At 32.7% G+C, this 14,657-nt stretch overlaps 4 protein-coding genes across 4 annotated transcripts in view; 2 read left to right on the top strand and 2 right to left on the bottom strand.

Moving 5' to 3' along the window:
• LOC106109448 (tetratricopeptide repeat protein 27) overlaps positions 1 to 2,789 on the bottom strand; it is a 6,369-nt gene extending 3,580 nt beyond the window's left edge. Inside the window, exons 1-5 of the mRNA XM_013290953.1 lie at positions 2,605 to 2,789; positions 1,969 to 2,348; positions 1,267 to 1,522; positions 643 to 877; positions 155 to 379 (exon numbers count right to left, since the gene is read on the bottom strand). Coding sequence (XP_013146407.1) covers positions 155 to 379; positions 643 to 877; positions 1,267 to 1,522; positions 1,969 to 2,348; positions 2,605 to 2,665 — 1,157 coding nt within the window. The 5' untranslated portion in view covers positions 2,666 to 2,789. The remainder of the gene's footprint in view (positions 1 to 154; positions 380 to 642; positions 878 to 1,266; positions 1,523 to 1,968; positions 2,349 to 2,604) is intronic.
• Positions 2,790 to 3,057: 268 nt separating this feature from the next.
• Positions 3,058 to 7,140, top strand: LOC106109413. The gene is made up of 5 exons (XM_013290911.1): positions 3,058 to 3,235; positions 3,317 to 3,434; positions 3,695 to 3,888; positions 5,010 to 5,634; positions 5,714 to 7,140. Exons 1-5 carry the CDS (start codon positions 3,144 to 3,146, stop codon positions 6,728 to 6,730), a joined length of 2,046 nt encoding a protein of 681 aa, XP_013146365.1. The 5' UTR covers positions 3,058 to 3,143; the 3' UTR covers positions 6,731 to 7,140.
• LOC106109414 lies at positions 7,016 to 8,486 on the bottom strand. The gene is made up of 5 exons (XM_013290912.1): positions 8,296 to 8,486; positions 7,958 to 8,097; positions 7,635 to 7,808; positions 7,321 to 7,475; positions 7,016 to 7,113 (listed from the first exon to the last, which is right to left on the bottom strand). The coding sequence occupies exons 1-5, from the start codon at positions 8,393 to 8,395 to the stop codon at positions 7,056 to 7,058; spliced, it is 627 nt and encodes a 208-aa protein (XP_013146366.1). The 5' UTR covers positions 8,396 to 8,486; the 3' UTR covers positions 7,016 to 7,055.
• Positions 8,487 to 11,231: 2,745 nt separating this feature from the next.
• Positions 11,232 to 14,657, top strand: part of LOC106109100 — a 77,391-nt gene continuing 73,965 nt past the window's right edge. Inside the window, exon 1 of the mRNA XM_013290503.1 lies at positions 11,232 to 11,635. Coding sequence (XP_013145957.1) covers positions 11,335 to 11,635 — 301 coding nt within the window. The 5' untranslated portion in view covers positions 11,232 to 11,334. The remainder of the gene's footprint in view (positions 11,636 to 14,657) is intronic.

The raw sequence follows: 14,657 nt of genomic DNA, 5'->3' as shown, positions 1-14,657 counted from the left end.
CTTATAAGGAAATGGGTAAATTTGGCAGAGGGGATCCGATAGGAAAATCTGTATCTTTATGTGTTACTTCTGAAATACTTGGACAAAATATGTCGTAAAAAAAAAGACATGTGATTGACATTTGTAATATTTTAAGCTGTAGACAGTAACATACCTGGTTGTAGCCGATACATCAGTTTTGTCATTCACTATAGTCTCACATTGCATCATGGAGCGCTCCACCGTGCGTTTGTGATTAGCTTCCAGTTTACACCGGATGAGCAGTGCCGCTACACGAGTGGACCATGGACCTTTCTGCTGCGAGAGTATCGCAGATATGTACGGCTGGAGTTCCTCTGTCAATAAATCATCTTTAGGTTGTGATTTCTGTATGTATTGGCTGGAAAGAATAACCACGACAAATATTAAAAAAACTGTAAAATAAAGAGTTTTTTTTTATGTTGAAAAATCACACTTCATTATTTGAACAATAAACTTATTTACAGTGCAAGGTTTTAAATATCTTAACCAGTTTAATATATGTTAATTGACTTAAATTATTTTTGCTAGTCTGTTAAATAAAAAAAAACAATAATTCAGCATCACTATTGACTATTTTCCTTAATTTTTTAAATATAAAACTATGTACTAAAACATACTTACACGGTAAGTAAACACAATGTCTGCTCCAAGCTAGGTAATTCTATCTGATTGATTGTTTCCACAAAATGTATCTTGTTTAATCTCAAATCATCCTGCAACTCTACATCAGGCGGGAGTTCTGAATCACCATGGCTCATCTCCGCTGAATCACGCATTACATTTGCATCTAACTCACTTGTTAATGCTAACTGCGGCAATACATTCTGTTGATATTTGGTACGTTTTCCTAAGACACCTGGTAAAAAAATATATTACAAAAACTTTATAGTACATAAATAATAAAAGGATAAGTGTTGATGAAATCATTCAATGTAAGTCACATATTAGTATATTATAGCTCAGAATACTGTTAATAGTAACAATATAAAACACACATGTAACCCAGAGAGGGTAAACAGAGACTACAGACCAATTGACATGTTTGGAACACATCTCTCTCGGTTTTTCTATATTCATACATCTACTTTGGTTTTATTTGCTTATGATACCCCCTTAAGTATTTCATATATATGAATGTTTTCAGTCTGTCTGAGTCAGTCCCAACCAACACAGCCACACACTATGATTTTCCTAGTCTAGAATAGTGTATTAAGATTGAAGATAAATTGAATTCTAAGTTCTCACCTGTTAATTCTAATTTTAAGCCCGCAAGCTCTTTAGCTTTAACTAAATACTCCTCAACCTTTTGTATTCTGCCGTAAATTAGATATGCCTGTGCTATTTCTATGAATAATAAAACTTTTATCCGATGATCCAATTTTTGTGATTCATTACATAACTTTGCTATTATAATCTCTAAGTCATTAAAAAGACTGGCGCTGGTCTCTTCTAATGCTCTTTGATGCATCACTTTGATACGGAACATCCACCATAGGTACACCTACAAATAAATAATCAAATGTGAACAGAGATATTACAATGAATTTTTTGTTGATTTACTTTATCATAAATTGTCCATGTCCCTAAGGATAATCTGCATATGTACTGCTCTGGCATTAATCTCTACTCTATATATGATAATTAAAAAATAAAATATGAATTTGTAATCTATGGATCCATTACAACACAGACAAACAAAAACAAGAGATTTTACCAGTTGGCCGTCATATTGTGATTCACAAGTTAAATATTTGTTGGAATTAAAAAAAAAATAATGCTGCAAGTAACTCTTGGAAGATTAGTTTTTCAATATGTAGTATGGATCACTTACCAACAAATGAACATAAGTTGTACTTAGAATTACATTAGTTTAAAATTCCTAATAATTTTACTAGTTACATAGCTCCTTATTATAATTCAAGTTTTTGAAAACATTTTGTTTCTTACCAGGTCTTGATCTATAGTATAGAGGGTGTTGAATATTTGTGATGAAAAATACAATAATTCTGGATACAAAATATTTGAACATATTGGTTCTGAGTCACATTGGAGTTTTGTATGTACATCAACATCTTTAGGCCATACTGTTCCGAAGTATTCTTCAAGTTCTATGTTCTTGGAAACAGTGCTCCAGTTACTATTACAATAAGTAAGAAATGCACTGATAGCTATATCCAATATTTTTTCAGTAAAACTATCGTCCGAATATTTTTGTAATATCTCCAATAAGGTATCATTTTCAAGTTTATAGGAAAATAACTGTTTGCATATTTCAGTTTCTTCTATATTCCAATTCCCAGTCCATAATTTCTTTAATGTCTCACTATCTGAAATACAATTAAAATGAGCTTTATTTTCTAAGATGTTAAAATCATGGCAGCACAGCTCAAAAACATTATCATCCAGGCTTTTGGTCATCAATATACACTTTCATAAACGGTTATAGAAAAAAATGGGTACACTTTATACTGTGATCTTTATAAAAGGTTTATTTTACAGATATCAATAAAAAGAAGTATAATTATGATACATTTAAACAGAATTAATTAAATTACATGTGTAAACAAATAACCTAATACATACCAAAATTAACAGCACGCGTATCAAAATTACAAAGATACATAATGTTTAAATTACTAGACATATTTGAAAAGTGTGAGGAATACCGTTTCGGCAAATTATTTGCAGTAAAGGTTTAATTCTTAAATAACTTAATTTACAAGGTATAATAAACAATCACAAAACCACGGATCCATTCAACATGTGATTGTGACAGTGACAGATGATGTATGTCATCATGACTGAATGCCAATCATGAGGAAAATCAAAAAGACGGTAACACCAGATAAAAACATGAAGATTACAAAATTCAAAAACATAGTGGACTCAAACGCCCTTAATAAAAGCGTACATTTTCGATGCTTATCATTTAAATAATTTAAGAAAAATGAGAAATAAAATTCCTTAAGAATTGATGCAGAAAACAGTTGCAAATTTAATCTATCTATTGTAGTTTCGTATAATCTGTCACTGTCCGTTGAGTGATGGTGGGTGGGCGAAGTTTTTAGGTTAGTGATTAAAATTTAGGATTTTACAATATAAATGACAAGCCAACAGCAAAAATGAAGTTTCATTATAAAATGGAATCAGTGCTCATAGCTATAACTGCCATATTTTGTACAATATTATTTTTAAAACTCCTTCACAACTTGCGGTAAGTACGCGTGACATCGATATAGGTTACATACTTTCCCGCCTGATAAGATATGTTAATTCTCTTAAATTCTGTTCACAGATCAGCTTTGCCCTGGCGAGTTAATTGTTGGTTTTGCAACATAAACACATGGGTAAAATTCCCTGACCGTAATAGCTGGTTTTGTCCAAAATGTGAACAGTACAACGGGTTTACGAAGGTGATTCCATTTTGATGAGATAGATAGATATGATGAGATAGTACTTATTAGGTGTCATTACTTCCCCTGTTTTGTTAATTAAAGATAATTTGTTTACAATTAATTGTATGTTTGTAAAGTTAACGATAATAACTAAATAACTGCAACTATAATATATTTTTTACCAAAATCATTAAATTTTATCACTTTAAGTGACTAATTAGATCTAAAAAGATTAATCAGCCATTGAAGACTATTAAATTATTTTAAAATATTAACAGGATGGTGACTACAACAAGGTGCTCAATTTACCTGTGGAGGAGGCCTGCAAGACCCCCAATATGTTTAAAAAGAGTCCTCCAAGGAATGGCCTTTGTAAAATGTGTAATATAAACCAGCAACTCAAGGTGACACAGTTGGCTAATTTTGTTCCTATGAATGAGAAGAATTTTGACGATGAAATAGAGTCATATAAGTAAGTATCAAATTGCTAATGTTAAGGAAAAAAACAGATTTAAATCTAGAAATACACATTATAACTTCCACCAATATTTAATTGTTGTTTAATTGAGTTTAAATATGTGATTTTGTTAGATATTTCAGTCTTTTAATAGTAATTTAATGACAATGTGTTTGATATAATTTTAAAATACATCTATCATAATGTAAAATTATTCAATTATTAGTAAATTATTGGACAATTAAATCTATGATGAAATTCACATTCCAAGTATGTTTTTCTTATATGAAACTCAAGTGAGTGGGTGGCATTGAATAATCATTTTCACTAAAATACAGAACCAAATTCATAAATAACATCACTAGATATATCGGGTTCAGTTTTTAGACAAGATTTTTGGCACCATTTCTTGTCATCATTCCAAATAACAATGATAAATTTCAAGTCCTCATATTCTAACAAAAATTTAGTTGCCACCTAATATTTGAATATTTAATATTTACTATAGACAGATTGTTTAGTATGTAAAATGGTCAAAAATTTCAATACATTAATTATATAATTATTATCTTTGATGTGAAATGATAGAAACCTACAATTTCTTTTAATGATTATTAATCACTGTCTTTTCACACATTAGTCTGTGCTGAATTAAAAATTAAAAAGGTCAACGTGTTCTTCCACACTATGTATGTAACACACTAAAATCTGTTTAGCTTTATTAGAGACTGGCTGATGCTGGCGACTTTGCTTGCGTGAAGTTAAAAATATAGCCTATGTTAGCATACGTAAATTACCTTTCTAATGGTGAATTTTGAAAATTGGCCCAGTAGTTTTTGAGTTATTTTAATACATATTAAATACAAATCTTTTTCTCTATATATCTTTTATCTGTATAGATATGTCAAATCAACCATCCATCTGTGAATCATCCATCTGATGAATGTATTGAGATTAAGTTACTTTATTGAAAAATTATCCATATTAGTAATTTGTATAAGACATTTGCTGTGCTAATCTAAACAATTTTTATCTTATGTGATTGTTCTTATCATACCAAATATACACACATTGATAACGTTTTCGGTTTTGAAATAAACTGAATACATTTGTACTAATAATTTACTTTATTACAGGTTACAATTAGAAAAGGCGTACAAGTTGTGCAGTCCGTGTAAAAGAGTGCTACAATACAAACTGAATAAGGAAAAAGAAAGCTTTTTAGGTTCTAAGTTATTAGAAACTAGGACACCTGAAAAAAAACTAGAGAAAAAACAACAAAATGATAATCAAATCTTAAATAATCTCATAAATGGTTCTTCCGAGTTATTAGCAGTGATTTTATTTGTTCTAGTTGTGATTGATGTTGTAAACAGTATAAAAAAACACAAAAGTTTACTAACAACAATGCACTATGTTAAGAATATTATACTTACGCTATTTGAGAGGATATTTAATATAATCAAAATGAAGACATTTATTACGTTTCCGTACTTAGAAAGTAGCTTATCTGACATGGAACAAGTAGAAAGTATTGACATGTTACAGTATTTCCCAATAGAACAATTATATTATTTTAACGATATGACTCAGAAGATTTTAAGTTGTTTTGTCTGTTTTATACAAATTGTTGGACTTATTTTGAAAACGAGTAAATTAAACTATAGTATAATGATTGACTTGCTTTGGTTAATGTTTACACTTACATCTATAACTCACAAAACTATGAAGTTGGATCCCGTTTACAAGAGTTGTTTCAATGTAAGTGAAATCAAAAAATAAAAATTTCTTACAATAGTTTCGTATATTTAACAAAATTTCATCAATTCTCTTGTTACAGTTGCTGATTATTTCTGGACTTATTTTGCTGTACAGAAAAATGAAATCAAATAATAAGACATCACTAAAGTTGAAAATGTCTCCACAAAAAGCAAAGAAACCAGTAATGGGAACAATGAACTGCTTCATGAACGACGATAGTACTTCTTTGGATACTGATGACGATGTATCACTTAGTAATTTCGGTTTAAACAACTTAGCAGATTCTTCTAACGAATCTATCACATTAAACGCGAGTTTAAACAACGGCAGATCCTTCAGTCCACGGACAGAAAGTGTCTGGGGCAAATCGAAACTTAATTCAACATTTTGCGTCAACCCCGTATTAAATAAAAGCATGAATTCCATTGCTGATAATGTATTCATAAAGCCATCATTCAATAAATACCATAATCCTGTTAAAAGTGATTCTGATGTCGAATTGGATGAGAGTATCAGTTCCTTATCGATAGGTCCCAAAAATGGTAATACTAAAAACAATCCCGTTTTCGGTTTACGGAAACTGAATGCAACTCCGTTTGTGGTTCCAACGCCCATAGCTCGTTCTCGTCCTCTAATATCTCCTAGCAAGTTAGGTTATAGCACGTCGTGGGTCGCGGGCGGGTACTGGGGCAACGAGGGTCAAATATTCAACATAAACGGCAGTAGATCTTCCAGTCAAAGTTCCGGTTTCGAGTCTCAAACGTCTAGTATGAACCAGCGCAATCTGTTTTCGCAGCCCCCGTCGCGGGAGGATTCCATTTGCGGGGAACTGGATAGACATCCACTTCCAGATCGTTTGCAGAACTGCAGTACTAATTACTTCCAAAACTCTTCCGGTTTCACTCCGATCGGGCCCGTGTTCCCTCAGATGCAGTATAATAGTCATGTACAAATACCTCAGCCGAGAATGTCGCAGCAGACGTTGATGTCGCAGAACGTGTTCGCCCGCCGGCCGGGCTGCCCTACTATGTTCAAAGTGCCCGGCGGGTCGGGACTCATCAGGTTACCTCAAGATAACTCATTCGCGTCGCGTTAATGTCGATATTCGACATTTTATGTTTAAGTTGTTTTGTTTTATCACTACGATCGACTTTAACTTCATAAACTGCCAATAATTTAAGAATCTTATTAAGTTATCACGTGCATTAGTATGTAAGCGGTTCCTAGTTGTATGTTTGAAGGTAAACTTAGCGGTAAGGTTGCTGATCTCGTGTTTGCGGCGGCGGAATGTGAAAGCATTAAGAATTATTGTATTGTTACAATTTTTATATGGACGTCACTGTCCTCGTCTTGAACAAAATGTGATATGTAAAGACTAATATTTTTTTTCTGAAATGTGAAAATGATTCTTGATGTTATCATTATTTCCTTTTCTTTATTGGTTTTGTCATCTTGTAACGGAACGTTTTTGTGAAGCTCCTGCAATAAAATTGTGTAAAAAGTATCTATTTCATGTTTTATTGTGCCTTTATTAAAAAAAAAATGCACAACTGCATTCGATTAATCCCAATCTAGTATGATAACTCAATTGAATCTTTAATTTTAACCTAGACTTAGGTCCTAAGAATCTCCGATTTCACATTTCAACTAAAATTGTAATTCCCGTCAAGTTTTAATTATACTAACGAGTTTCGAGCTTTTCGTTCCGGGCCCTGAAGATATTGTGAAGGCAGCGGTGCCATGTATGTGTCTTCATACAGGCTTGAGAAATAGTCAGATATACCGGAGCATGCCCACTCCTGTTCCATGTATTTTTTAAGGCCCCATTCTGTTACATTGCCCTATAAAATGTATAAAATTTAAACTGTCTTATTGGTGAATAAACAAATTCTTGTATTCATTCGTAAGACTGCTTAACATTTGACTTGAGAGAATCATGAAAGAAACCGCTCGTGAAATTGAACCTCGTTTCTGTTTCGATTTATTACAGAAATACGTACAAAGCATTTCAATAAATCAGGCTGGGGATAGTATTGGTGGGCGCTTCTCCTGTAATACCGTTGATTAGGACCGCATAGAGACTTGGGGAGGTGGTTGTAGACCAGATCATTTATTGTCGCGTAATTACCACATTTGTCGTGACTGCTGTGGCGCACTACTGTTGACACGTGACCCTGAAAATATTCATGTTAATATAGAAATACCAAACTCTAGACTCTCTTTACGTTTTGGTCGTTTTGCAGATGTCTATGGTACATGGAGCACTTAACATAGGCGACCGCTGCGTGACGACTTCTCTATATAAAAAAAGAAAAAAAATCACCTGTACGCTATTAAGCCTGTTGAGACGGAAATCCTCATTTCTTGTTTGTGGTTTTAATTTATCGTAGTCGATGACATCTTTAGGTGGAAAATACAGCGTATCGCCTTTAGGACATTCAGTTCTGTCTTCAATCCAATTGCCTAAATGATTAAGTAATTTTGACTGTTACAATTGAATTACAAATCCTCAAAAACAAGTAAGTAGGCGTGATTGAAATACACGGGCTGTTTATTTCCCAAATGGTGGAAAGACTTTATAAGCAAATTGTATGTTGTTATACACGACGGCATTCGCGTAATGAGAACCCTGTAAGGGATTTTTAGGAACTAAAGTTATACCTACTAAAACCCCTGGTCCGTAGACTTGAACAGGCTTCAAAGCTTTAGCAATAGCTTCTGCGCGAGTTGGTGATTTGGCTCTTGTACTTACTGTGGTCATTTTTTTAGTTATTGTTTCGAAAATTGTACAAAATGAGATTTTCTTAAAAATGGTAAACTAAAGTGTCATTAAATCGAATGTCATAATTAAAGTAAAAAAGCGACAGTATTTTTTTTAAACTTTCTGAATCTCACTCAACTTAGTACATGCAGCCAAAATCTTACATGGCTCTAAATTCGTGCGAGAGAAGTGGAATGTTGATTTGAAGTTAAGTTTATCAGATTGTATAAAAATCAAAACTATTTAAACTAAAATTAAATGCATATATACATTTTACTTTTGATACTGGGGTTTGCTAAAGTAATATAATTACAATTTTTGCCTGAAATAAAAACGTTTGTTAAGAGAAAAAAAAAATACAGTTATTGCCAAAGATTTAACTTTTACATTAGGTTACAATATCCTCCAGTGATGAGACTACCGGTGCATTAATTTACAGATCTCAGGAATTTTAAGAAACACTTGATGCCAGCCACCAAGGTTTAAATGGCTCAAGTCTCACACAAAATAAGAGTACCAAAAAGGGGCTATAATATACAATTTTTATTTAAATTCTAACACATGTATGTAACACCTATTATAATATTTACAGAACTATACAAATATATACACATTAATCTGTCTCCATAGAAGTACTGATGTTGGGTTTAGGTAAAGATTGTAGTAATGTGGCTAATTGACCCTCCATTGGACCTGCTTTGTTTTTAATATTCTTAAGATTCTTTTCAATTTCCAGGACATCTTGATTGATTAACTCCATTTTCTGAAAACATAAAACTGTTGTATGTCAAGTACTCGTGATATTCAATTTCAAATGAAACACATGCGATATAGTAAAAATTAATACTATTTTCATAAATATTAAATATTATTTAAATATACCTAAATATTGACATGGTGATGATGAAATATAGAAGGATCGTTAAAGTTGACAATTAGCAAATGTAAATAAAAAATTACCTGTATTATAGACATATATAAAGGTTTGAATTCTTTTTCGTTGTAGCGCATAAAACCGCTTAAATTTGATTCAGTGTCTGATGGTGAAGTCATTTTGGTGTTATTCTGGTTTGATGATTATCAATAAAGGCAAGAATTTTAGATAAAATGCAAAAGAGTATAATCGTAGAGAGTAAGTATCGGAATTACAAACAAAATGAAACTAATTTTAATAACAATCACAATAAAAATTAAGTAACGGTTACTTTTTTTAAAAACTTGTCTGACAATTTTAGAGATTCAAAGAGCTTTGACCAAGCTTTGACAATTGACGAGAAATTCAAAGAGCATTGACAAAAATCTAGAATCTCAATCTAAACGAACACAAAGTTTACAAAAAGAAAAAATAGCAAGTCTTATTACCGTAATAAAATACAAATTATTACATTAAGTAGTTATTTATAACTTAAGTGTTGGAAAAAATATAGACAAGATTTTAGAACGCAACATTTCAAGTATGACATATTACGGCTGTCAAAAATCTCAAAGCTTGTTTTGGAAAGCGCAGCCAGCGCAGTACAACGGTAACGCTTTTTACAACCAATAGAATCGTAGCTTTGATGCTGTACTTCGCTATGATTGGTTGAAAACGGATGTGATTTGTATTCTTGACGACATTGAAAACGAAATTTTATAGTCGCAAATAGAATTTTTCTCTCTTGTCGAACGGTACAAATTAAATAAAATATAAATAACAAAATAAGTGCAATCTGTGAATAACTAAATTATTTTCAAAGTATTATTCGTAAGAAGTGTGTGTTTTGTAGATTTAGCTATTCATTGCTCATACATTGTTTTGGTTTTTCAGTTATATATTGATTGTAACAAAATTGAAGCTTTAATAATGTTGTAGTTGTGTTGTAATGAAATAAATAATGTTTTTTTGTTTCTTTTATTTTTATTTATTAATAGAATAATAAGTTTATGTTGTATTTTTTGTTTGTGATTGATCCCTACTGTCCTGCACCTTCCATGTAACCTGATCATTTTATTTCATTAATTGCATAATTTAACATAGAACAAATGTTTGCTTAAATTTTTAAGTTGCTGAATGTACATACATAAATGTCCTTATGAGTAAAATCACTATCTGGATTAGAAATAAGCTTTTTCATTAGTTGTTTGAAGTAATTTCCTAAATGGGTAATACATTTTTAGAACATACATACTAGTCTAAATAAACAAAAGTTTTACCAATTTTACTAACAAATAGTACTAGATGCAATTTTTGTGTAGTCTGTTGTTCGCTTCTAGAAAAGCTATTGGTGAAATAACATTTCTAATATTCATTGAGTACTACTTTAAAGTTTTTTTTGAAATAATAAAAAAGATCTTTGTAAACCAACATAGATAATGGTGAGCAATTTATTCTGAAGATTCAAACAAGAATTGCTTATTAATTTTTACAAATTTGGCATTAAGGAAAGCGCCTTCCTACCATAATATAATGATCTCTGAAAACAGGAGTTATAATTATTGAGCTAATAAACATATTTATTTAATCTTTAGAAAAAATTAAAATAAATTCTTATTGTATGTTCAATTAATACTGGAACTAAATAAAAAAAAATTGTAACTATTTTCAACATAAAGCAAGGAGATGGAATACATTTTTCCAAACAATTTTTCTAAAGCAGCAAAGAATAGCTTATAGTTAGGGGATTAGTGAATAGGCGAAATAAGTATAAGAGGCCGACGGCGCCGGTCGGACTGGCGTCGCGACGTCGCGTCCCCCTCTCCCGCACCCCGCCGCACCTACACCCCACTTGTGCATCCAGTCGCCCCAGACACTAAACAACCCTCGGGCAATCACTGTTCAACTTTCATTACATTGCAGAAATTCATGTATTTAATTTAATCAGTCATGGAGTGATATAAAAAAAATCAGTGTAAAGTTTTGTGTTATGCAAGAATATGTTTGAATAGACTTTCGAAGAGTCATGTCAGAGGAACATGACAAAGACTGTATTAATAGTGATGGTCAAACGAACGAGGAACAGTGCGATACGAGCGGAAACATTGATAAGGTGACAGATCCAGCGACGGAACAAAGTGCCAATATAAACGAAACCAGTGCCATAGAAACTAGTCAAAGTGAATTTAATGAAAATGAAGATTTGTGTGAAGATGTTGAAGAGACAGCGATCAGTTGGACCGTCGAAGGCTCGGAGTTCAAGATATCGTGGAAGTTACCTGAAGGATCCACTAGTGAAGAAGACTACATCGGTCTGTGTTATAAAGGTCAGTAATATCTCCATTATTGTATTTTCTATATTTGTTGATTTTTCAACAAATTTTTACATTATCGTAAGACAAGGCTCTTATCTCGATTAGTGTCAAAATTATAATGAATCCAGCAGTTTGTTGTAGTATAAAATAACTACAAACACATATCGTGGAAGTATTAATAATTTTTGTATATGCAATAATACCAACAAGAACAGAGAAATTGCCTCGTCTGCAACTTCCGTGTTTGTTGTAAACATTGAGCGATGTAACTGGAGACAGGACGTAGGTAGTAGCACGTACTATATCGACATGCTCCTTTGAAATATACAAGTCAATATCAATCAAAATGTAATTATCAATGTCGTGTTATATTAACAATGCGATATAAAGTTAAGCAAGATCTGTTTTGGCTTTTTATTATTGTTCAAAATTTTTCCAAACCCGAGATATCAAACAAAACACAATCAAACTTCAAAATCAACCTTCCTGGCCTCATTAGCATAATTCTTTAATGCGGATTTTTCTTAAAACTCCAGTAAGTTATTTAATAAAGAAATTATTATTGACGGCTAACGTAACTAACAGTTTCTTTCCTTTATATAACTGGTATCAATGTCGACATAAGCTGCAATGCAGTCTCGGTCCACTTTTTGCGTCTTCCGCGGCGTCTCTTCGCCAGGTCCTAGTGTAACTGCACCCGACACCGCTCGTTGCATTAATTGGCAACAGGAAACGTGTCAATGCCCACCCCGGTCGGTAACATGTCGTTTTATCAGCACGAATGTCGTAACAGTGCAAGCAGATTCATCGCTTCTCAACTTTTGATCTGCCCACATGGTGACCGAACGTGTTTATGCGCTTTTGTTTATCTTATTTTTTAAAAGTGTCAATAGGAAATATGGTTTCGTTCTTAACTTGTAACATAATAATAAAACCTATGACTTTTTCGTCTGAATATTATAGTGACTATTATTTCTTACCTCTTTTTCTCTATGAAAAATGTTAAAATGGTCATTCGGCTTTAATAAAAGTTCCATAAAAGTAGTTATAAAATAAATTGTTGGCCGCTTGTTTAGAACCTCTGGATTCTCATTACAATCAAGTATTGGCGAATTTAAATATGGAAGCAGAGTGCAATCACGTCCCGCCCACGCTGACGTGCGCCCGCGCAGCCCGGGCCGCTCACCACAAATCGATTAGCTCTTTATTACTTTACACGCTTCTTCATTAGTAATAAATTTTAACAATCTTGTTAACTTGACAATAAAGATTTCTACGTGTGTAATATTCAACAACGAAGGACCACCTTGCGAGCCTACTAAGATAAGATTCTATACACGATCAAAATATCAATCGTAAAGCCAAGAGTAAAACAACAATGAGAAAATCATTTAAAACGATTTTGTTTTCTTCATGCATGAAATGACTAGATTAAAACGATATTGATCTATGTAACCAATACTGCTGAAATATTCATATGATTGATTTTCAGAAAGATAAATAGAACTGGATGTTTTTATTTGAATTTTAATTTCTGTACCCTCGATAATGATTGCTAAATATTTTGCCTGTCAAAGGAATGTCTGTCACAAGATTTATGTTTTCGGACGTGCGCGACCTTTTGGTTGAATTCTTTCATCGTCACTCAATGAATATGAATGAGTAATTACGAAGCTTGTGAGGTCATTGCTTTGGCTGCGAAATCTGCGGCAAGGCATCGCTGGGCGCGTGCTGTGTTAACGGAGGTTATATAAGCTTTGCTGCAAACAGTTGTGTAAGATGCCCTTTTGTATGTAGTTACTTCCATTGCGAGGATATTATTAGTTTAGAGTTATATTTCAACAGTAAATGCTGAATGGAATCAGCAAGATACGAGTTTACTTGTAATGGCGATTAAATAGGACTTTGAATGTTTTGCTTTCCTGTATTAAGACAAATTTGAAATAGGTTCCTTGACAACTATGTCTATATTGTGGCTACGTTCACACTGTTATATAAATCACTAGCTTTCGCTTGCGACTTCGTCCGCGTGGAATTAAAAAAACAAAAGTGAGTAGCCTATGTGTTCTTCCAGACTATTCTCTACATCTATACCAAATTTCATCGAAATCCGTTGAGCAGTTTAGTCTACAAACTCTTACAAACATCCATCCATCTAAACTTTCGCATTTATAATAGTAGTATTTAATTAAATGGTGATTCTTGTAGATTAAATGTTTACTATTTAGTATCAATTCCATAATATTATTTGATTGGTTTTACGTCCGTCTGTGTGGAAGCGTCGCTCGAATTTCACCCGACTTTCGTCGTTCGCATTCGTGTCAGCCAAGTCGGTCGGGCGTGCGGCTCGTACCGCGACCGGTTCGAAATGTCATTGTTGTTCACCAGATAGCGTAATGAGGATAATAAGCTCAAGTAATACCTAAGGGTAAAGATGACAGTAGAGTAACCAGTTTCGTTTCTACAGCATACAATTTAAATCACTTTCGAATTGATAGTGCATAATTAATCTTTGATTAACTCCACTAAATTATTTTATCTATACTATTATAGTAAAGCGTAAACACACTTTTTTGTTGTCTAAGATGTCAGCTATTAATGCATATTTTTGAATAATTCTTTTTTTAATTAAAAACCCTAAACTTACGTCACGCTTTAGGCTATATATTTTTACGCCATTAAACTTAGGGGGTAAATATTTTGTATAAAAACCCTAATGTGGGAAAGATACCATAAGTTGCTGCCAACATCAAGGAAACAAGATTGCCAAGGTTTGTCATGTCATGTCAGTTTGACATTGATACTTTGACAAATGTAAACAATAAAAATAAAATTCATTATTTCATGCGGATGAAGCCGCACGGGTACAGCTAGTTACCTATATTGTTGAGGTAAACTTTTACAAACCCGGAGCCCTAGCAGGAAGTAACAAAACTTGCATGATTAAGTAAATGGCTTAGTATATAAAGGTTAAGGTGAATTAGATGTTTTCCTACTTGGTTATACATTAACCTTTAGTGACGATAGTGGCGGT

This window comes from Papilio polytes, unplaced genomic scaffold (genome assembly GCF_000836215.1).
Source record: "Papilio polytes unplaced genomic scaffold, Ppol_1.0 DF821289.1, whole genome shotgun sequence".
Lineage (NCBI taxonomy): Eukaryota > Metazoa > Arthropoda > Insecta > Lepidoptera > Papilionidae > Papilio > Papilio polytes.
Note: the sequence above shows the minus strand (reverse complement) of the source record. Positions and strands in the feature narration are given on the sequence as shown.